Here is a 23,440-nt window from a genome sequence, read left to right as displayed (position 1 = left end):
ATGCTCAGCGCGCAGTGGATGAACCCCATCATCTATTGCGCATGCTCAGTGCGCAGTGGCAGCCATGTTGGAGCCACAGCGGACTCGGGCTGCGATTTTCTGACGCGGTATTGTTTTGGTTTTTTTTATCTGCAAAACAACAAGCGTTTCTCGTGCGTTCGTCGAGTGGCTCGCGTCTGTACACCTGCGCCGCACTCGGCCGTGGGAATGATGAACTCCAGCGTGGACCTGTCCCGGAGGAATCCGCAGGAGGACTTCGAGCTGATCCAGCGGATAGGAAGCGGCACATACGGAGATGTGTACAAGGTAAAACATGGGAGAAAACACACTGCGGCGAAGCGGCCACAGAGGGGTCCATTATCGGACGTGCTGTCACGGCTGCAAGCTAATCGTGTAGCCACCGTTAGCTCGTTTTCACACCTCGTATCATGTTAGGTTAATTTCATCGCTGCTTGTGCGCCATTATTCGGACACGTAGCCGGGATGCTGGTCTCTTGCGGCTTGTTATGGCCTTGGCCAGACCATTTGGCAACATCCGGGGTTTAAAGAAACGACATTTATTAGCTAATAGCTCTTCAGTTAGTCGAGAGATGACAAGCTAACTACAAACCTCCTCGTCGGTGTTTACGTCATTATTCACTTTGACACGTGTTGGAAGACTTAACGTACGCTACGGCGACGTCTGTTTCGTTGTCTAGATGTTGAGGCGTTTTTTCTTGTCCGTTTATAAAAAAAGACAGTTAGCCGCTAGTTGGCTGTCCGAAAACGGACGCAGCTAACCTGCTAGCATCGAGGAGCTAACCAGGCTTTTTTCGCAGTTTGTTACAAATGGTGAAAGAAGCTGTGGTTTTATAACCTGTGCGTGAAAACAACCACAGCAGGAACAACATAATGTCCACCGTGTAGGGTGATATTTGGGAATTTTACCTGAATGAAACCAAACTGTCTCCATTTCGCTCACATATAGCGAGAGACTGACAGGTAGCTAGCTGCCTAACTAGACTCCCTGAGCTAACGCGCTTATCTAGCTAGCTACAACAACAACAACAACCAGCATTTCATCACCTGTTATAGTTACGATTCATGTCGCAACACCCTCAGCCCCAGTCAGCCCTATTAAGTAAACTCGCAGGTTTGATTTCTGTGTAGCATGTATGATTATCCATAGCTGTTATGTGGGGCCGGACGCTCCATCGGGGCCCTGCGCTGCCTGCTGGCCGCCTGCGCCCCGCAGAGAGGGGCAGCTCCGTCCCGTTAAACGCTCCATAGAATGACACCGTACCAAACTGTATAATCAAGTTAAGTGGAATGCAACGTTCATATGAGAGAACACAAGTAATGCTGCAGGACTTAAAAACAAATGCGACCATGCGAACTTCAGACTCGAGTCCCATTTATGAGACTGTAATCATAGATCTGACACAGATTTCCCATAAGTGTGAAAACCAGCCATCAGATCTCATTGATGCCTCAGTGAGGATGGCTTCTGATTAGTGTTATCAGCACATCGGTCAGGTCAGGCGAGATAAACCTCTGAACCAGTGGTCCTTCATCTTAATGGAGCCACTGAACCCTGAAAGTTTGATGAGACACACTTTGGGGCCCAAACCTGAAACCTCTGGATTAAAGGGTGTCCCCCTGAGCACCGGGCGCTGGGTAAACCTCATTGATGCCTTTATTTGGTTCTACCGCGCCATGTAAACCCGCGGCTTGTATGGGAATGTTTGAGCAGGAAACAAAGTGCGAGTGTCAGCCCTGTGAGGCGGGATTTAAAATCCAATAATTAAAATCCAATGCAAATATGTATAAAAAATGAAATAACATTTACCAGCAACGCCACCTAGTTTGGGGATTCTAGGTCTCCTTAAAAACAGATTCTTTTGTACCGGGAGGAGCACAGCATGGACCACAAGACGTAAAATCAACATTATAAGAAGCTTCTAAACTAAAACCCCATAAAATAACTGCAATTATGTTAAAACTCCAGCTGGAAAATACTAAAAGAATTTGATTAAAGAGTTCAACTGGGCCGCCGGGCGGTTTCGTCAGGTCCCTCTAGTTCAGTTCCTGAGCTCTTCAAACCGTCTAGACATCACCACCTGTCGGTCCCACGTCTTCCGCTGGCGATTTTCCTGGTGCGCTTCCCTCGTCCTGCTGGGCTCCACGCGGTTTAGTAGTCGCTGTGATAATTGGGAGGGAGGGCAGATCCTGTCCTCCTGCGATGCTGTTGGCCAGTTGCTTTACTGCCAGCGCTCCCCGTTGGATCCTGTAATTGATTTAAGGAGGAGGACCGGCTGGTAGTGGTACTGACGCTCTGACCACGAGAACACAAGAAGATTCACTTATTTCCCCGTCGACTGGGTCCCACAAGACGTTTATTTTAAATAAGTGATATAGTTTGCAGTTAAACGCCAGCGTAATGAAGACATGAAGGCTGATGTGTCTCTGTTCTTGCTGCTTACGTGTAAGGGGACGTAGTCATGCCGATGTCCCTCATTGGTTTGTGGACTGATGTTTTGTTGTCACGATCTTTGATTGTGGTCTTTGCGTCCTTCTCACTGGTCCCACAGTTGTCTACGAGCTGTTTGTTAGCGGCCGTACTTTAGCTTAGCAGCTAGCCGAAGCTTCCCGCTTCCCCTCAGCTCCTGGTTCACTGGTCACCAGTAGTGCAGCGCTTGTCCTGTTTGTTTGATGTCCTTATATTTTTGTATATTTGAAATAATGGTTTCCACTGATTCGGCCAGTTTTTTTTTATAACTGTTGCCAATGGAACCTGGGAAGTTTATTTCAAGCCTTGAGAGCAAAATACCTGAACTCTGTAATGAGGGTGAGGCCAGGTTGAGTTCCACAGACTCAATGAGGCTTTCTGGCTGAAAGTGAGTGTTTCACAGCTTATTGATCGGCTCTTCCTGGCTTCTCATGGTGCAGTGTAAACAGAGCATTCCAGACCTGCTCACAGCTATTTAACACGAATCATTAGCTGCGTGTCCGTTATTGGAGGAAAGCCGCCCTGCTCCTTCTTTCCTCTTTGTTTCTGAAAGGTCGCGGGGGGGCCGCAGCTTACGTCCACGCTGAGAGTAGACTGCACACGGCCTGCGTACATCTCTCCCAAAGGCCCGTTCACCAACACTGTTGTTGTTTATTTGTGGAGGCGAGACGTCGCTCCTCCGCTTCGATCCCGCGCTGTAGTTCACGACCTGCGTCCCTAAAGGCGCCCGAAGTACGTGTGAGGAGGTCATTTAATGACATCAATTCATGGGGGGAAGCAATGTTTCTTTGTCCATAGCTGCTCACTATAACTCATTTTTATTTTTCCTCTGTTTAAACGCACAGGAAGTCAAGGACTGTTTCTCCTAGGTTTAAAGCTTCGGGGGGGTGTAGTCACTCTGGCGCTCTCTGCCCCGCTGGGGGCATATTCGTGGCATATTAATCAATTAATTAATTAATTCAGCGTGGAACAGACATGTGGGGAAAAATAACAACAAAAAATGATTATATCATATAATTCTAGTGGCTCTTTAGAACCGGAAGTGTTTCTGATGGTCCACTTCTCCTCGGCGGTGCATGAAGTGCGGATGAGTCCGTCGGTCTGCAGGCGGCGCTGCACGCTGACGTTGAAGAATGAAGAACGCAGCAGGACGTTCACTTCTTCCTTCTCTCCTTCCCTCCTTCAGGCTCGTAATGTCAACACAGGAGAGCTGGCTGCCATCAAAGTCATCAAACTGGAGCCGGGTGAGTTCCTCCCCCCTTTGTTCATAAGTAGCTCCATCCGTCCCGCAGCGCCGCTCTCCGCCCCAACGCACATACAGTGTAGTGGCAATAGGTGGTGAACGTGTGCTCCCTCCAGGTGAGGACTTTGCTGTGGTGCAGCAGGAGATCATAATGATGAAGGACTGCAAACACTCCAACATCGTGGCCTACTTCGGCAGTTACCTCCGGTGAGTGTGTGAGAGACGGCGAAGGACACAACTGAGCGGCGTGTGCGCGTTGTGCTCACGGCCCGTTGTCTGTGTGCGTTCAGGAGAGATAAACTATGGATCAGTATGGAGTACTGTGGAGGAGGTTCTCTGCAGGACATCTACCACGGTGAGAACGCACACACACACACACACGGATTGGAGATAAGAGTGCTCTTAGTTGTTACCCTTTTCCTCAACGTGTGACCTCGCTCCCTTCCCGGTTTCCTCCCTCAGTGACCGGGCCGCTGTCAGAGTCTCAGATAGCCTACATGTCCCGGGAGACCCTCCAGGTAAAGTGTCCTCTGGTCTTTGACTGCTGGGACAACAAAGTTATTGAAGGTCTCCACTTCTCATTGTTCTCAACCAGCTCTGCTCTCACACCCGTGTGTGTATTTATACACTTATACACTCACTTGTGTGGTTATTTTCAGAAAAAAACGCATTTCAAATGATTAGGAAATACGTCATTGTGTTTATTTCATGGATAATAAACTCTGGCTCAGTAGTATATTTTATCTTATCTATTAAAAAGAGGCCGCATGTGTGTAGTTGTAGTGTCCTGCTGCTCATCAAGTCACAAAAGTTATATGTTCTGGTCCAAAACATACTGAAGTGATATCGATTTGAATTGAATCATAAATTAGACATAAAACAAATACTGAGATCGAACTTGTTCCCCAAAGCGCCACAGCGGCTTCAAATAACAGGAACGCTGCAACGTGTCGCTGAGGAAACGTCTCAGTGGATCCAAACATCTGCTTTTATTTAACAACTGGTGCTTCTGATCTGATCAGATTTCTGTTGCTTTTTGTCCCCCACTGACCCCGGCTGCTGTGTCCTCGTGTCTGCAGGGTTTATACTACCTACACAACAAAGGCAAAATGCACAGAGACATCAAGGTGAGTTTGACTTCAAAAACCTGCTCACACATCAATGCTGTTTCCATCATTGATTACAGGTCATCCGATGATTATTAATAGTCACAAGAAAAGATTTTTAGCGCAAACATTTGAAGTAGAAATGAATTGATTTATTTTCTCTGACAGGGCGCCAACATCCTGCTGACAGACAACGGCTACGTTAAACTAGGTGAGAGATTCTGATTCTGAGGAACCTCGTTTACTGCCCCCCCCCCCTCCCCCCCATCCAATCACTCTCCTCTTCTTCTTCTCCCCCAGCTGACTTCGGAGTGTCGGCTCAGATCACAGCCACTCTGGCCAAGAGGAAGTCCTTCATTGGAACTCCGTACTGGTCAGTTGTGCTTGTAGTGTTTCTCCACTGTAACATCTCAACGTGCCAGGATGCTCCTCAGGAAATGTCTGCAACGTTGGCGTGTTTAACCCTCCTTGTTCACCCCCCCCCCCCCCTCTCGTAGGATGGCTCCAGAGGTGGCAGCAGTAGAGAGGAAAGGAGGTTACAACCAGCTGTGTGACATCTGGGCCGTGGGAATCACTGCAATAGAGCTGGCCGAGCTGCAGCCCCCCATGTTTGACCTGCACCCCATGAGGTGTGTGTGTGTGTGTACATGCGTATGAGTATTGGTCTTCTCAGTAATAGACTTCCACACGGTGTCAAACGCGTCAGTATTCTGCTGTAAACGGACTCTTTCCTCTTCCTCGCCCTCCTCTTCCTCAGGGCTCTCTTCCTGATGACAAAGAGCAATTTCCAGCCTCCTAAGTTGAAAGATAAAGTCAAGTGGTAAGATGTTAATGTTGAGACTAGACGCCGTTTGACCAATGCTTCCAGTGCCAGAGGATGACCGTTGTCTCTCTGTCTCTGCTGGACGACAGGACAAACAACTTCCACCATTTTGTCAAACTGTCGCTCACCAAGAACCCGAAGAAGAGGCCCACGGCTGAGAAGCTGCTGCAGGTGAGCAGTGAAATGTGTATATTGGATAAAGCTTGTTATTCTTTACTTTATTATTATTATTATGTACACGTCTTTGTCTCTTTGTCCCCAGCACCCGTTCGTGTCCCAGCCCCTCAGCAGGACGTTGGCCATCGAGCTGCTGGACAAATCCAACAACCCCGACCACAGCACCTTCAACGACTTTGACGACGACGACCCTGAACCCGAGGTAACCTTTGACCTTGTGGGCGGAGTTGACAGCGAAGCGGCCGTGTTGTTCGCTGCATCTCCTCCCTCCTAACGGTGCACCTCTTTCTCCCCATTCAGCCTCTGGCACGCGTGACTCCTTATTTCCTTTCCTCCCTCGTGCTCTTCTCTCCTCTGCTTTTCCTTTCTTCCTCTTTCCTTTCCTTCTGGTAGCGCTTCTCCTTTCCCCTCTCATCCTCTCTCTCCTTGTCCCCGCCCCTTTCCTCTGCCTCCTCCCCAGTTTAAGTACAGGGGTCATTTCCTACCCATAAGCCCCGGCGCTCGGCGTGCGCCCCGCTTCGCCCGCAGGAAGGTACCGGTTTGGGCTGCAGTGATGTCGTTCTAACAGCCGGCTGGAGGAGCAGGAGCAAAGAACGGAAGGAGGCGAGGTTCACTTGGGCGTCTGCTGCTGTTGTCATGGAAACGGCAGATGCATAAAATAACCTCCGTCTATTTAATAACATTTCAGTGACCACAAGGACACGCTGCCGTTGATTTTTATTATTATTACAGTAATATCTCAGTCTCCTCAGAAATATGTTTGCTCACTTTCTTGCAACCAACAAGAGTTGTTTGATGACAATCGAATCAACGCTTAAAACCTAGTTGTTATTTTTATCCCTTAAGCCCGACAGCCGGCTGGAAAAGGGAACAAACCAGATACTGTAAATATCATTAAACTCTGATCGAACGAAGTCTTGAAAATCAGAGGAACTAAGAGCAGAGCGGATGTAGATGCATGAGACGCTTAATAGCATCGTCTTATAGAGCTTTCTGGGATGATAACTGTGTTTAAAACGATCTCTACTTCTATTCAGAATAGTTCTGTCAATAGAGGAGCAGGACCTTCATACCACACTTATTATTATTATTATTATTAACGCCGCCGGCTCGTCCGACTGCAACACAACAAGCGCTCTGTAGTTTATACGTAGCTGTGACTAAGATTACAACTTTATCGCTCACTTCCATGACAACACTGAACGCCGCTTCCTTTCCTTCTGGTTCTGTGGCTCATGAAGATGGCCGCCGATGGGCGACGCCATCTTCGCTCTTTTTGAACAATGCATCTGAAACCGGCGCCGTGCTTCTTGCCTTCAGCTTCTCTTCTGCTGAATTGAATAGAGAAGAAAACCGCCCTCATGTTCCCAGATATGGAAACCATAAGATGAGACGTAAATCTATTCATAATTCATTTTCAGGGAAACTATTTCTACTCTGAGCTGCTGAGATGAAACGATGAACATGAGACCTGAGATGCATTCTGAGAGAAGGTGGAGGTTGTTTATGGAGGCCATCTCCACCCGCCACCTCAAGTACTAACCTTTGTTACTGATGAGGACCTTTATACACTATTAGTGAATGTGGCTTTGAGTCTTCTTCAGACAAGCATGGTTTGAAGTTGCTGTGTGTTTATTATATCGTGTTAATGTTAAATACTTACTACTGAAGGAAACCCAGAGAGGAACATCTAGACACTCTTAACGTCTCTCCTAAAGGACACGGCTCAGACTTTGTAGTCAGCTGTTTGCAACACGGGTCACTCGAGACCATGTGACCGCCTTGCTGTGTTGTGGTTGTGCGGCGTTCATCAAATCAACCTGTCGTCCTCGTCTCAAGTGTCTTTTTGAGCAGCTGTTTGACGCCCGCGGTGTTTTCTCGTCCCCGCTAGTCTCCGGTCTCCGTTCCTCATCGGATCCGGTCCACCAGCAGGAGCACCAGGGAGGGGAAGACGCTGTCGGAGATCAACTGTGAGTTCCCCGGGCGACGTGAACGGGTCCCACGCTCGGCCACAAAGCGCCATAACCACCGTCTTTCCTCTGCTTTCACCTCCTCTCTGCCTCCCAGTTGGCCAGGTGAAGTTTGACGCTCCGCTGAGGAAGGAGACGGCGCCTCACCACGAACCGGTGAGAGAGGATTACCAAGGGTCTATTTTCTCTATTTCTACATTGCAGGTTTGGAATGAAATGTCGGTCATTTGGTATTTTCAGCCGGTCTCGTAGAAGCTGAAGTTGTTTCCGCTGCTGTTCATCACTCTGGTGGAAAAGTGAGACGGGTTCTCAGAGCGTCCTGCTTAAGTCCTCCACGCGTCCACTTCTTCTCTGCTTCCTTCGCTCTTCTACCTTACATCATGTTACGGAACATAGTGGGTCCTTCAGGTTCCACCCGCTCCCTGAAGGTCATTAGATGGAGTCTGTGTGACTAGTTCTGGTTTGTAGTATTAAACTGCTGTTTGTGTACGTAATAATGTTAAAGCAGCAGCATTGTGAGACTCCCACGTGGTCGATGGTTAAAGGCCTTATCAACAAACGGAGCCGGGACTGAGGCCTGTGTTTCACACGGGCTGAAGAGCGGTTATTCCTACGATATGAACGGGGTCAGTGAACGCCCCTCAGAGTTTAGGAGCTGCGATGTTTGTTAAATGAGATTAAACTTCCTCACTAGTTCTCTACGTGAAGTCATGTGACCGCGGAGTTCGTCTGTAGCCCAACGTTAACTTCTCACCTCTGCCGACTATTCACGCTTAGACATGAACTGGTTATTAGCTTAGATTATGATTATAGATGAGAAATCTCGCTGACGTTTAAGTATCTCAGACGGGATTATTTTCTGTCCCCAGTGTGATGCTAACTTCCTGTTAGCTTCACGAAACCAGCTTCCCCCCTTTAATCCTTTCCTCTTCCCATCAGACTAATACTGCGTCTCCTCCATTGCCCGCGCTCTCTTGCATCAGTCCAGGGTCATGTATTAACTGAGGTTTCTCTCTCGCTCTGTCTTGCTGACCAGTGTGAATCTGAGCCCTATCTGGACTGTGTTGAGGAGCTCTACTATACCGCGAGATCTAATCTGGTAGTACTCTTTCTATCTGTCTCTCTCTCTCGTCTTATTTTATTATTTAATCCGTCATCATCTCTTCCACATTATGCCTTCTTGTTTTGTCTTAATGTCTCTGATCTGTCCTCCTGAAGGACGCGTCCTTCCTTCCGAGCTCTTTGACTCTTTCTTCATATTTTCATCTTTCCAGACTGCTGGTTTGTTTTTGGCTGCTTCGTGTCCAACGTGTGTGTTTTTCTCCGTCCCCACGGTTCTGTTCCATCTACTTGGCTCCGTCTGTTACTGTTCGCTCTCTTCTTCTCTCTCTGAACTCTGCTGTTGCCGCTCTGACTGCTGTCCTAGTTGTCATGGTGATAAGAGTCTTTAGTGATGTGGTTGTTGTTCTTCTTCCTCCTTTTTTCTGTGTTCAGATACAGAGGTTAAATACACACATCCACACAAACAAACATCACAATCAAATGGTGATTCTATGGGTACGAGTGACCCCCCCAGCAGTGAAGGCCAGATTCACTGTGTGTGAAATGTAGGAACCTCATATTTCCATCAGATCGAGTGCAGTTGTCTCTTTATGGAAAATGAGATCAATTTGCCTTAAAAATTGAAGCTTATGTGAAACAGAAAAACACAGAAACAGAGATGGGGGTCAAAGGTCAGATTCACCTCAGCATCCCTACCGAAACACTGACACACTGCGCGCGTGTGTGTGTGTTCCTCTCGCTGCGTTCACATTGTGGCTTCATGTGATGGAGAATTGTTGTTATTGTCGCTGCAGGAACATTAAACTGTTTCATGAATCCTAAACGTGTCCCAACATTTAAACATCTGAGTGTAAAGTTTTCTCCTCCAATAATCTCTGATCGTGTGACATCATAAACCAATCAGTGTTTAGAGCAACAGGAGTGGAGCTATTAGCGTTAGCCCAGCTAACGGCTAACCAGCAGAGCTGGACTTGGTTACATTAGGATGCGTTCAGGCTCTGCTCGGTGAAAAGGATGATGTGTCAACTGTTCAATTTAGTTTTGGTGATAAACTTCAGATGTTTTCACATGAATATAAAATGGATATTACGGATTAATTATGATCTGCTCTAATAATAAGTCATTTAAACTACAAAAAACTAGAATAGTTGTAATCAATTAATCATTTAATTGATTACAACTATTCTAGTTTCTTGTAGACGAGCTGACATAACAAAACAGATCGGATGTTAATGTAATTCATCATTGATTAAAAATTATTATCAGCAGCAATAAGTCATGATCAGGGTTCAATAAAACATATTTTTCTCTTTAGTTGATCACACAAGCAAACCAGACATCCTCCATCATGTTTTTACGCCACAATGTGAACTCGACGGAGTCGGATGTTTCTCCATCAACACGTTACACAAACTGTACTTATTGTACTTATGAAATGACCCGAGGGCTTTTATTACTTCGTGACGTCACCCGTCAGCCGTTTCCTCTCATTTGAGGGTTTGAGTTGTTCAATGTGACACTTGGCCGAGAGCTCCGGCCCTTTTGAAATGAAGCCGCTTCAGAAGAGTCGTCTCATGTCGTCCGTTTGTCTCGTAGGACCTGCAGCTGGAGTACGGACACGATTCTCCAAGTCTACTGGGAGGAAACAAGTAGGTCACTTCCTGTCCTTCTGGTCTCCTACTCCTTCACCTACAGCTGGAGGGGTAACAGACCGGGGACCCTGAATGCACCACCCCTCCCATTCTAGTCTATGATCCTGTGACATCGTAAAAAAGTGTTTAGATCAACATCATCAGAGGTAGTAATGTTAGCAGCACCGCTAACGGCTAGCAGCTAACTAACGGATGATGCGTTCAGGCTCTGCTCAGTGAAAACGAGAGTATTATAACGTTATTGTGATGTGTTCATGTTTTAGAAAGTAGCCACAAACAAAATATTCCGGATCCTTGTCGACCAACATTGATCTTTATCTTCCAATGTGGATCGTAAATGATCAGCAATTAGTATCGGGGTGAAAAACAACGTGATCAGGGATCAATATGTTATGTTGCTCCTTTCTCAGTCTCACACCTTTAGTGTCTGTGAATAAATTATTATTAATGTTCCATATAATCATTTCTTTTCTCTTCACTCTTCAAACAGGAGTCTCCTCAAATCGGTGGAGGAGGAGCTTCACCAGAGGTAAGTCAAACCCCGCCCCCCCTCTCTTGATTTGCTGGTGTTCTAACCACGCCCACCCACCGGCCAATCACAGTCCTGGCAGCGACTAACCGAGCCAATCACGGGCCACTAACGCCGCGGCGTCTGTGCTTCTGGGATTTTCCTTCCTGCGTCTCGCTTCACGCTTTAGTGTCTCGGGGATGAAAGGCTGCGCTTCATAGGAGCTTCCTGCAAGAGCACGGCTTAAAGACACGCACACGCACACGCACACGCACAGGTGTTTAGCGGCAGCTGGAGTCAATGTGCGTCGACCGTGTGTAATAATCTGCAGTTCCTTTGTTCCGTCAGAGTAGACGAGTCGGGGACATGGTGGATGTTTCATCGTCATTGCATGAAGACACTTTACGGACTTCCTTTGGATACTTTTAGCTAGTTCATAGTTTTGTCTCACTACGTTTTTAACTCTTACTTTTGTGCAAACACAAAAAAAATGTATTGAGTTATGAGTTTAAGCTCGAGGGCAGAAATGTAGACTATTAACTTTTATTTTAATTGAACCATCTTTTAGAGGTTGTGTTCCTAAAGAGGATTTGTAATTATACACGCTTTGCTCTTTTTTTAGTAAAGTTCTATTTCACATAAATGTTGTTCAATATTCACAATTGAATGTCAATATCTTCTACTTCACGGCTCTTTGGATCAGCGTGAAGCTGCTCTGTCGCCTTCAGAATAACGTTCCTTCTCTCAGGCTTATTAAGTCGTTGTAATTCACATGCAGATTGTTTCAAACTATTAAAGGAACATTTGAGATCAAATCAAAGTTCTGCAACAATCAACATCTTTAAACACATGATTTATACGGTTTAATATCCGTTCGTTGGAGTCTGTAGGAAAGATCGTTTTTAGCTCTGGGTTCAAGGGTCAGAGGTAGTTTGTGGATGAAGCTTCACTCGGATCTCCCTCCTCCTTTTGTCATCCCCTACTTCCTCTGCTTGCTCCCTTACTCCCTCCCTCCTCTGCCCTCCCCACCTCAACCCCTCTATTTCTATTCTCCTCCCCCCTCCTATCTCCACCTCCTCTCCCAGGGGCCATGTGGCTTACTTAGGGGATGATGATGAGGATGAGGATGGTGCAGATGATGATGAAACTCACTCTCAGTAAGTCCCGCCCCCCCCATGTAGAGCGGGAAGCCTTTGTCCCCTCGTCCCCTCGTCCCTCCTCGTGAGCAAGAAGAGGGAGACGAGGAGGAAGGCTTCCCGTCGTTTCCACAGTTTCATCGACGCATCTCTGTCGCACAAACCTGTGTGTGTCTGTGTGTGTGTGTGTGTGTGTGTGTGCGCGCCGTTGCATCCGTCTTGCGTGACGTTAACAGGCTGGTAGCAGCTCACCTGGAGGCTGAAGCGTTGTGTTTATCCTCCACTTCTTTCTACACGTTGTGTGAAAATCTCCTGCTTCCTATAAAACAGTTTTTGCCGTCCAGCCTCATTGTGCAAAAACGTCTGCAGTGGAGCAGAGCGTTGGATTGTTTTTCCACTACACACACACACACGCACACACACAGTACGGTTCCTGTCAGAAAATGATCCATTTGAAGTGTAATCCTCCCAAGTTATTAGCTTTAGCTAAAAGCTAACCACGCTTGCTAGCTTCACGCATTTAAGTATAATTTCCTGATATTCTCATTCCTTCCTTCCCGATCATGTTTATATCTCTGGACTATCATTGTGATTGATCTCATTGTTGTGCATCCTTCCTCCCAGAGGAAACACTGCCTCGTTGCTAACGTGTTGCTAGCAGCACGTGCAGCTCTGCAGGGAGACGAGAAGGAAGCCGGACGTCCGTCCCTCAGCCGGTGATGGAAGCCGCTTCTTTCTCGTCTCCGTGGAGAGCCGCGCGTGATCAAGCTTCCTCCTATTTAGACGCTTTATACCGCAGTTTCCTTCCCACACCCCAGCACACGTCTTTCCCATGACCCTTAACATGCTCCGTAGCTTCTGCCCATGATGCGTTAAGGCTGTAATCTACATGCTCATGTTCCTCTGTGTTCATGTGATTCTCTCCATACATCTGTCTATGAGCCCAATGATATTTCACTCGCATTTGTGCCTAAAAATAGGTGTGTGCGAACATGAAAAATAATTTAGGAGCACAGTGCGCGAGTGACGGGCTGTTTTCAATACACGCAACATGTGAAGTATACCATTGAGTTCCCCGTTAATTCATGTTATTGTGCACAGAGAAGGAAATCCTCATGTCTATAAGCAACGACACAGTTCTAGATGAAGTGGCTGAAACCAGAGCTGCTCAGGCGCTTACTGATGCTGTGGATGCTGTTCACAAACTGTGCACTGTGAGTCACATCACGTCACATGTCATTTATCTGACGCTTTTATCCAAAGCGACTTACAATAAGAACATTTCAACCATAAGGACACAAACTCAGAAGAACAAGAAGGTGTGATTTCCTAAAATAAGCTGATGTACAACTTGCTGTAGATAAGAACCATTATAAGTCCAATGTGAGTGCTACAGGTAGTTAGTGTGTTAGTGGAGGTAGAGTCTGAAGAGGTGTGTCTTTAGTCTGAAGATGTGAAGGCTCTCTGTGGTCCTGATGTCTTCACAGACCTCCTTCCACCATTTAGGAGCAGGACAGCAAAGAGTGGAGATCTAGTCCAGTGTTTTGCTCTCAGTGAGGAGGAACAAGCAGTTTATCACATGCAGAGCGGAGAGTGCGGGTCGGGATGTCGGGTTGGACCAGGTCCTGGATGTAAGCTGGACCCCATTCATTCACAGCGTGGTACGTGAGCACCATGTTTAGAACTGGATGAGCCACCGGTACCAGTGAAGAGAGCGGAGGAGAACTTAGGAAGGTTAAAGACCAGAGGAGCTGCTGCATTGTGGGTGAGCTGCAGAGGGTGAATGGAGGTAGTTGAACTGTAAACATTAGTTCAATATGCCTCTTTGTTGAAGAGTGGGAAACGTTTGAAACGCTTTATTTGTTGTTATAAACCCATCCATGTGGAATATTTTTAACTTCTCATCTTAAGTGGATCATTATTTAACCATAACATTTGTTGAACCATGGTATTAATAAAAAAACAGAACTACAGGATCGTGAGAGCTGAACTTTCTGTCTTCGGCCTGAAATTCCCGGCTGAAAAGTGGCTGCGCTCCTGGTCAGTCGTATAAAAAAGTGTGGAAGTTTCTCTCTTTCTTTATGGCTCTGCAACGGACCCGTCACTGAACTACCGTAAATTGCCGCTACTTTTTTCCCGCGCTTTGAACCCTGCGGCTGATGTATCGTCCATTAGACGCTTCATCTTCAAACACGTAGGAATGCATTTAAGTTACGGCCAATCGGGCTGCCGCAGAAGGAAGCAGAGCGTCTGCGCGTAAACTTGCCGTTAATGAATCGATGGTGAGACGTTGGAGACGCAATGTGAAGAACGTACTCGGTGTAAAAAGACCACAAAAGCTTCCAGAGGGAATAAAAGCAGAAGGATCGAGCTTAAACGTTCTTGGACAGACACAGAGCGCAGACGGCCGAGGCGACTGAAAGCCAAAACATTCGCCACCGAAAAGAAGATTTTAGAGGTTGACCATCGTGGTCTCTGATTGAGACAGAAAGGCCTCTCCGGCACGCGTGGACACCTGCGGCTTATAGACACACGTCTCTTTTTGTTCTAAATGTAGGTGGTGCGGCTTATATTCAGGTGCGCTCTGTAGTCCAGAATTCACGGCATTGTGGGAACTGCTGGATTGGTGAAGTTTACGTTGCAGACGTCAAAATGAAGAACATCAAATTTCATTTTAAGCGAAAAGGAGCAGAAGGGAAAGAGGAATCGGGTGAGGGAGATCTGGAAGATTCAACTAACGCGAAAGAGGTTTCGTCACAAGATTTAGAGCCACCAGAAGCTGAGAAGAACCTTAGCGAACCGGCTACGGTGACGACGACTCCAACGTCCGCAGGAGGCGGCAGAGGGAGAACAAACAGGCCTGTGAACGCAGCTGGACAACGATGTCCAGTATATGCATGAAATACAATAGAAACCACACCGTGCTCCTAAATGTTACATGGTATCGGGTGTGGATCCGTTTGTGTCTGTGGGCTCCTGTGTGTTCGTATGAAATCCGTCCTTCGTTATGGAAGTGGAGCTTTAAACAAAGCCGTTGAATGTTGTTTAAAATGAAACCAGTTGTTGTTGTTTTCAGTCTTGAGACGCAGATCCTCAAACGTTTCCTCCTCTTTCCTCAGCAAATCGAGCACCATCATGAGGCCGAAGGTCCCGCCTCCTCTTCCTCCAAAGGTACCGGCATCATTCAACGCCCTTTTCAAACCTGATGCGCCTGTTGCATGATGGGAAACTTTCTTTCTCATCAGCCGAAGTCGCTCTGCTCGTCACCACAACCGCCGCCGCCGCTGCAGAAGCCCGACGACGGCCGCCCGCACAGCGAGGACGACGGCGGCAGTGGCGGCGGGGGGGACGGGACCATTAAGCGCTGCCCGGAGACGGCGAGCCCCGCCAGGCCCGCCTCCAGCGTGCCGCCGAGGCCGCCGCCCCCCAAGCTGCCGCCCCACCGCCGCAGCAGCCTAGGTAACGACAGCCCGAAGCACGCGGCGGCCGTGGAGAGCGCGGCCCCAGAGGATGATGGGAGCTTTAGGCATTTCTGGGAGTGGCTTCACACGCCTCACACAGAGGAGGAGCTGGAGGAGGCGTGGGAGGTGCTGAAGGAGGGGAAGGAGGAGCAGGAAAAAGAGGAGGAGAAGGAAGAGAGTAAGAGCAGCCACTCAGTAGATCGGTAGTGTCCCCCGCCGTCCCCCCTCCCACTGGTGTCTCCCCCCTCCCCCCCCCCCGCGCCTCCCGCCTGTTTCATGGGTAATTTAACACCTCCTGTTTGTAGCTTCTTCCGCTCCATCAGCTCCTGCTCAATATAAGTGTTTGTCCTTTTCTCTGTGTGATCGGATGTTTGATCAATCGATCAGTAGCCCCCCCCCCCCCCCCCCCCCCGCTTCCCAGGAGGAAGGACGAGGGCCAAACATCGTCCTGACGGTCTGATTCTCCTCGTCGTTTTATTTCTACTAAAACAGAATCCGACCTAAAGAGAAACTTCTACACAAAATGATCCTTTGTCCATCGGCTTCCCTCTATGATCCGTTTGATGCTCACGGCTTCACAGGCGTCACTGTTCAAAACGTTCATCTGATGAGTCATTTATCAATGGATCAAGTTTCCTGAATGAGACCACTTATATTACGGTTAGTAAGGTTTTCTTTTCTCCTTGACGAGAGAAGAAGCCGAACAGAAACAAACAATATCAGTGTGACTGTAGCGGTTTAAATATTCCAGAGACCCCCTGCAGGGTTCACATGTCTAAAAGATATTTGACTTGGGAGCTTTTATGACAGTTTTCTCTCGGTCGATGGAGGCGAGGTGACGCTTTAACGAGGAGAGAAAGTACTGCTGCTATAGAAGCGGTTCCTCTCTGGAACCCGGCTCCCCCCCGTTGGTGAAGACCGGCTCACGGCTGTATTTGGTGCTCCGTGGTTCCTCCTGCTCCCTCTGGCGTCCTGCTCACAGAGGCCGGCCGTCCCGGGTGATGAGCGCTGTCTCTGTTGTTGCAGGTAACGGGCTGAACACGGCTCCTCACGGGGGGGAGAGGGACAGCCCGGCAGAGAGACAGTCCACCATGCCCCCCAGTGTCCCCCTCAGGAAGGACAAGAAGGACGTTCTGGTGAGCTCGCTCGCCTCACGTTCTCCTTTCTTAAAACCCCAGAATGTGAAATTCATATTATTTTGTGTGCGTCCGTCCCAGAAGCCGATCAGCAACGGTCTTCCTCCTACGCCTAAAGTTCACGTAAGTGGATGTTATCCGAGGTTCTGTATTTTGACCTTTGGCGAGAATTCCTGCTCTTATTTGGTCTTTGATGCGTCTCAGTGCATCTTCATGTTTATATTGTTTATATCGTAATCTGAGGTCACGAATATCGTCTCTGATCCGTCTCGTGCACAGATGGGAGCCTGTTTCTCCAAGGTGTTCAACGGGTGTCCTCTGAAGATCCACTGCGCCACCTCCTGGATCAACCCCGACACCAGAGGTGAGCCACACGAGACTAGACCCGCCCAGAGGAGACTAGACCCGCCCCAGAAGAGACTAGACCCGCCCCAGAGGAGACTAGACCCGCCCCAGAGGAAACTAGACCCGCCCAGAGGAGACTAGACCCGCCCCAGAGGAGACTAGACCCGCCTCAGTGCATCTTCACTAGACCCGCCCAGAGGAGACTAGACCCGCCCCAGAGGAGACTAGACCCGCCCCAGAGGAGACTAGACTCAATCAGAGGAGACTAGACCCGCTCCCAGGGGAGACTAGACCCGCCTCAGTGCATCTTCACTAGACCCGCCCAGAGGAGACTAGACCCGCCCAGAGGAGACTAGACCCGCCCAGAGGAGACTAGACCCGCCTCAGTGCATCTTCACTAGACCCGCCCAGAGGAGACTAGACCCGCCCAGAGGAGACTAGACCCGCCCCAGAGGAGACTAGACCCGGAAACTAGACCCACCCAGAGGAGACTAGACCCACCCAGAGGAGACTAGACCCGCCCAGAGGAGACTAGACCCACCCCAGAGGAGACTAGACCCACCCAGAGGAGACTAGACCCGCCCAGAGGAGACTAGACCCGCCCAGAGTAAACTAGACACGCCCAGAGGAGACTAGACCCACCCAGAGTAAACTAGACACGCCCGGAGGAAACTAGACCCGCCCGGAGGAAACTAGACCCGCCCGGAGGAAACTAGACCCGCCCGGAGGAAACTAGACCCGGCCGGAGGGAAGTGGATCTCCTACAGGGACTCTGTGTTGTTTAATGTGAGCTGTCGTCTTTGTGCTTTCAGACCAGTATCTGATATTCGGGGCTGAGGAGGGAATCTACACGTTAAACCTTAACGAGCTCCACGAGACCTCGATGGAACAGGTGAGACTGGAGACCAGCCTCGTTGAGATGTTTGAGAAGACGGCCCTTTGATGACCTTTTCCTCCCCTTGTGTACTCGTACGCCTGCTCGTCTGCAGCTCTTTCCTCGGAGGTGCACCTGGCTCTACGTCATGAACAGTTGTCTTCTCTCCATATCCGGTGAGCTGCTGCATTTCTTTATGAAGTCAAACAACAAAAGAAGCTTTGTTCTTCCGTCGTCATGGTGACCTTTGCCCCCCGAGCAGGAAAAGCCTCCCAGCTCTACTCTCACGCGCTGAGCGGCCTGTTCGAGCAGGCCAGGCAGTTACAGAAGTTACCAGTAGCCATTCCCACTCACAAGCTGCCTGACAAGATGATTCCCAGGTAAACATATCGACACCTCACTTCCTTTACCCCTTAAGCTACTTTCGTAATGTCCGTCTTTGTCTGACTGCAGGAAGTACGCAGTGTCCAATAAGATTCCAGACACTAAAGGCTGCCAAAAGTGCTGCGTAGGTGAGTTTCAGTGGATCCGGGCTTTAAATTTCACGGCTTCAGCTGTACAAACACTTGATAGTGGAGAGTTTGAGGTCTGAGACTCAGGGAGACCCTGTCGTTCTGTTTCAGTCCGTAACCCGTACACCGGCCACAAGTACCTGTGTGGAGCCTTCCAGTCCAGCGTCATGCTGCTGGAGTGGGTGGAGTCCATGCAGAGGTTCATGCTCATCAAGGTCGGTCTGCTGTGCACACGTGACGCCTTTTCCTCTTCTACGGTTAAAACCAGGCAAAGTGTTTCATCTTTCCGATGGTCCTTGAACACAACGTGTCATGATTTATACAATGTGATTAGTTTACTATAGAAATGTATAGAAAAGACATTTCTTTTCTTTTATCCCCCCTTTTCTTATTCTCTACTTGTGGTGAGAAGATGGTAGATGATATAAAACGTGACGGGACCTGCTCCTCAGTTTCATAAAGCTCTGCTTTGTACTTCTCCCTCCGCCCCCTCAGAACATCGACTTCCCGCTGCCGTGTCCGCTGGAGGTCTTTGAGATGCTGGTGGTGCCGGAGCAGACCTACCCTCTGATCTGCGTGGCGGTCAGCAAGGGCACCGAGCTCAACCAGGTGGTGCGCTTCGGCACCGTCAACCCCAACTCTACCTCCTCCTGGTTCACGGAAGCAAGTGAGAACAGCTGCAGTGTGTGTTGTGTGAGGTCCCGACCCTGTGTATTCTAATACACACATATATATATATATATATATATATACATATATATACCCCCGACTAATATGGTGAACAGGAAGTGACCATATTAGGACTGCTCTGGCAGAGAGCTGTCAATCAGGCTGTAGCACCGCCTCTTATACGCAAACTAATATTGATTATTGTTGATTAGTCCAAATCCCCCGTAATGTGGTTACTATGAAGAAGCACTTGAGAGCCTCTGAGGTGAGATGTGCTCCCTCATGAAGCTGTGACGTCTCTCTGCAGACACCCCTCAGACCTGCGTGATCCACGTCACTCAGCTGGAGAGGGACACCATCCTGGTCTGCCTCGACCGTGAGTCCACCTGCCTGCTCCTCGCTGCAGCTTCCGCTCGCACCGCATGACGGCTTTGACCTTCTCCCCCCCCCCCCACGCAGGCTGCATAAAGATCGTGAACCTCCAGGGCAGGTTGAAGTCCAGCAGGAAGCTGTCGGCCGAGCTCACCTTCAACTTCCAGATCGAAGCGACGGGTGAGAAGCTTTTAGAAACCCAAACCCAGGAGGAAGATCTCCGTGTCTCCAAGTGAATGAATGTTGTTCCTGTTTGTCAGTTTGTCTCCAGGACAGCGTGCTGGCCTTCTGGAGGCACGGCATGCAGGGACGCAGCTTCAAGACCAACGAGGTGAGAGCGCCTCCTAGCTCGTCTCCTAGCTGGTCTCCTAGCTGGTCTCCTAGCTCGTCTCCTGATGTCCTGGGAAAACCTGGAAAACTGTCATTGAAAATAAGGGGAAATGTACACTTTTAATGGAGCCCGTCAGTGTGTTATAACCTGTTACTTTGTCTTCATCAGATCACTCAGGAGATCTCTGACAGCACACGCATCTTCAGACTACTGGGGTCAGACAGGTGAGGCCACGCACGCACGCACGCACACACACACACACACACACACACACGCGTCCCTGCTAACACCCTCTCTGATGTGTCATCACTGAAGACGTACCGACTGTAGAGACCCAGACACCAACAGAGGCGTCGCTCTGCCCAGGTACCCGCTGCTCGCCGGCCTCCTCCCTTCCTCTCGGGACTCTCTGATCGGTGTTATTGATCCGGGAGCTTGTGTGTGTGCGTGTGTGTGTGTGTGTGTGTGTGAGAGAGACACGGAAGAGAGCGAATGAAGGGACTTAAGTCTCAAACACCAAAATGCTCTCATCTGGTCATCTGGTCTGCTGTAAAACTGGAGGCCTCCTCAGTCCCATCCGGGGTTTGTGTAGCATCTCCTACACGGGACGTTTATGTGTCTCGTGCCGAGTGTGCGAGTCTCTTTACGTCGTGGGCTTCTCCCGGCTGGGACCGTGTCCTGTGTGGGTCTGTCTTCTGCCTCTACGCATCGCTGCGATGAATCAACACAAACTCCTGGTTCTTCACGATGTCGTCACTCACTGATGTTATTGATTTATTCTTCACCAGAGGCCGCTGTTCTTCAGTCGGTGGTTAAAAGCTTAAGAAGTCGTGTGACCTTCCGCACAAACTAAACTGTGTGTGCTTGTGTTGTGTGTGTTGTGTGTGTTTTGCAGGGTGGTGGTGCTGGAGAGCCGGCCGACCGACAACCCCACAGCCCACAGCAACCTGTACATCCTGGCAGGCCATGAAAACAGCTACTGAGACGCACACACACACACACACGTGTGCTTAAACACGCTCTAGCCACCACTAATGCAACACACGGGGAGCACAGACACACACTGACACACACGTCCAAACCTTTCCGCCAAATCCTCCCGACGAGCCGCTGGTGCAGACGTGGATCCCCGGCTGATTCTAGAAAAGGGGCTGCCGTGTCACACGTGTACGTAGCTTAGCCGCGGTAGCGGAGGCGGGGCTTATCGACTGCTGGTCCGGGGCCAGTTTGACTCGAGGCGGCCGGGGATCGTCCCTGAAAACCGTCCCACCTTTTCCCCCCCGTACGGCACGCAAAGTGTGGCGCCGACACTACTTCTTCTTCTTCTTCTGGTCCCACACATGCTACGCTAGCTGCGCTAACGCTTCACTGAGGAGCCATCTTGCACAGAAATCCTTCGGCGTCTCTTCTTCCTCCTCCCATGCCTCTTCTTTTTTTATTGTTTTTTAAACACCGTTATTTATTGTGGCATGATGTACCTTTAACAAGCAGGACAGCGTTTCCTGTCTTATTTTGCTTTTTTAAAGGATATTAAAAGGAGAAAAAAAAGGCTTTGCACCTCCGCCAGCGTCGACGCCGTCACCACACAAGTGCTTAATCCACCTCTATTTAACTGTTGTAAATATAAACGTAGTATTTTTGACAGATGAACACTAAAGAAGACGACGTAGGTCTCGTAGTGGCGTGTGTGAGATAGACGTGATCATGTGACGCGGGGCTCAGCGACCAACGGCCATTTTCACATCACGTCACCATAGAAACGTGCTGCTCCTTCGCGCCGTAGCGACCGTTGTTTTTGACACCCTCTTTTTTTAATTCTTTTAATCAGAAAGCGTTTTTTTTATTTAGTATGGAACCACTGGTGTTTAAAGTTTGCACAGAGAAAAAGGTGTTTGACAAACAAATGTGATGTCATTCTAATATATGACCGTGTGTGTTTTCACCGTGCGTGTGGACAGAATACGAACGCACAACGGATCTGGGTTTTAACATGTGACCCTTGTTTCCCTTGAAAGAGCTCCAACAGATAAAATGATATTAATACACAAATGTTCCAAACAGAAGAAAACATTAATTAATATTTATTCTGCAGATCTGTCTCCTAAATCTGTACAGAAGCCCAACCAGGTGATCATCTTTCTAAGTCTGATCTGATTTTCTCTATTTATGACCTGAGAACAGGTGAGAAAAGTTTTTCAAATACCTGAAAGACTTTTACTAGAACATTGGTTTGTTCCCCCTCTTCACTTGGTGAAAAATAAAGAATACGTTATAAATGATATTGGCAAACTTAGAATTATTGTTCACTTGTTCTGAGTTGATAAACAGAGATCTCGAGGACCGCCGGCCTCTCAGGGCTTCTGTACACGGTTAAAGGTCCATCAATTATATGATCAGTGTCTCAGATAAAGTTCTTATTCACATAGAAACCAGGACACAATTTAACACATTTACTCACAAGCTTCTCTTTTAGCTACGAGACCTTTTTAAACCCTTTTTGCATCAAGTCAAGGACGAAATTAAATATTATAAATTGATTAAAGTCACTGTAATATCTCTGAAGTTAATACACAGCTTGACTAAAGATTTAAAGCTTAAACGTCTAATTGAATCTAAATATTTTAAAAAGTCAACTTGAGAGTTGGTTATTTGTTATAAAACATGTTAAATTGTTTTATAACTTTTACCCAACGTCAAATGTAGATTCAGAGTTGCAGCCAAGTTGTATTCACATAATCAGGTTATTTAACAAAACATTTAAAATCTAAAACTCATGAATATAAAATCACATTTCATACTTCTGTCGTTTTAGTTCTATTGGAGGTAAATGTCTCACATTCGGGATCGTTTTTAGTGTCACGCCAAAATCTGTTTTTATTAAGAATTTTAGATGAGAAAAGTTTTTTTCGGAGTGGAAAGACGTTTAAAACTCCAGGAAATGTTTTTATCCTCCATGAGTAGACGAATGTAAATGACCAGAAGTTAAAGAACCGATAAGTTATTAAAGTTATTAAAAGACATGAAGACAAAGTGAAGACAGATTCCACTGAAACGCCCAGGTGCTTTTATTTTGAAACATCGTCGGCCAACAAAAAGCTCGTCCTGTATCATAGAAAACTGTTATTTAGTTGAAACGGGTGATTCTTAGAACCTCACATCGCTTTGGTTCTGTTTTCTAACTTTTCTTTTATTTGGGGGGAACTTTCCTTTTTTCCAGAAGATGTTTCTGTGGGATTAAATGAACTTCCGTTGCCATGGACACAAGTAGAACGTCAGTGTTGAAGATCCACAGATGATCATCTCTTGTATCCCCAAACACAAAGCACGTCTCCGTCGCTACATTACGTCTCCTTGTGTAACTTGTTGTTGTTTGGTTCTTAATGCAACGCACATGTTATGAAATGTACATAGTGTAAAATAAAAATGGGTTTGTTTTACATACTGTATAATTGCCTATATTTTGTTTCAGATTTATGAGATGACGGGTTAACACATTAAAAAGAAGGAACTCAACCTTTGTTTGCTGCTTCTTTTTATGATTGTTTTTTCTCCCTCGTGTTTCACTGGGACACTTA

General features: G+C 47.9%; 1 protein-coding gene across 23 annotated transcripts; it reads left to right on the top strand.

Moving 5' to 3' along the window:
• Window positions 1–39: 39 nt before the first annotated feature.
• On the top strand, window positions 40–23,378 carry LOC120821085 (mitogen-activated protein kinase kinase kinase kinase 3). 23 transcript variants are annotated; one of them, XM_078104297.1, is made up of 35 exons: window positions 40–306; window positions 3,675–3,732; window positions 3,848–3,938; window positions 4,022–4,086; window positions 4,194–4,249; window positions 4,811–4,858; window positions 5,006–5,048; window positions 5,138–5,210; window positions 5,335–5,466; window positions 5,595–5,657; window positions 5,750–5,831; window positions 5,923–6,039; window positions 7,729–7,807; window positions 7,905–7,963; window positions 8,844–8,906; window positions 10,466–10,518; window positions 11,012–11,050; window positions 12,115–12,186; window positions 15,285–15,336; window positions 15,411–15,624; window positions 16,653–16,762; window positions 16,844–16,885; window positions 17,042–17,126; window positions 17,920–17,999; window positions 18,097–18,157; window positions 18,244–18,361; window positions 18,435–18,493; window positions 18,605–18,708; window positions 18,989–19,160; window positions 19,470–19,538; window positions 19,622–19,714; window positions 19,795–19,865; window positions 20,034–20,089; window positions 20,181–20,231; window positions 20,761–23,378. In XM_078104297.1, exons 1-35 carry the CDS (start codon window positions 208–210, stop codon window positions 20,846–20,848), a joined length of 2,817 nt encoding a protein of 938 aa, XP_077960423.1. In that variant the 5' UTR covers window positions 40–207; the 3' UTR covers window positions 20,849–23,378. The 23 variants fall into 23 exon arrangements, with proteins under 23 accessions (XP_077960423.1, XP_077960428.1, XP_077960432.1 ...); XM_078104286.1 differs by having other exon boundaries at window positions 41–306; window positions 10,475–10,518; window positions 15,411–15,804; XM_078104298.1 differs by having other exon boundaries at window positions 41–306; window positions 16,847–16,885.
• The last annotated feature ends 62 nt before the right edge of the window (window positions 23,379–23,440 follow it).

This window comes from Gasterosteus aculeatus, chromosome 6, assembly GCF_964276395.1.
Source record: "Gasterosteus aculeatus chromosome 6, fGasAcu3.hap1.1, whole genome shotgun sequence".
Classification (NCBI taxonomy): Eukaryota; Metazoa; Chordata; class Actinopteri; order Perciformes; family Gasterosteidae; genus Gasterosteus; species Gasterosteus aculeatus.
This window is presented reverse-complemented; position numbering and strand designations above follow the sequence as displayed.

What these genes read in the sequence shown, in the direction of transcription:
- LOC120821085 (XM_040179480.2), top strand. Translation starts at nt 208, where the DNA reads ATGATGAACTCCAGCGTGGACCTGTCCCGGAGGAATCCGCAGGAGGAC. An exon ending in GATCAACCCCGACACCAGAG is followed by an intron (nt 17,127 to 17,919) that starts GTGAGCCACACG and finishes TTGTGCTTTCAG; the next exon opens with ACCAGTATCTGATATTCGGG. An exon ending in AGAGGCGTCGCTCTGCCCAG is followed by an intron (nt 20,232 to 20,760) that starts GTACCCGCTGCT and finishes TGTGTTTTGCAG; the next exon opens with GGTGGTGGTGCTGGAGAGCC.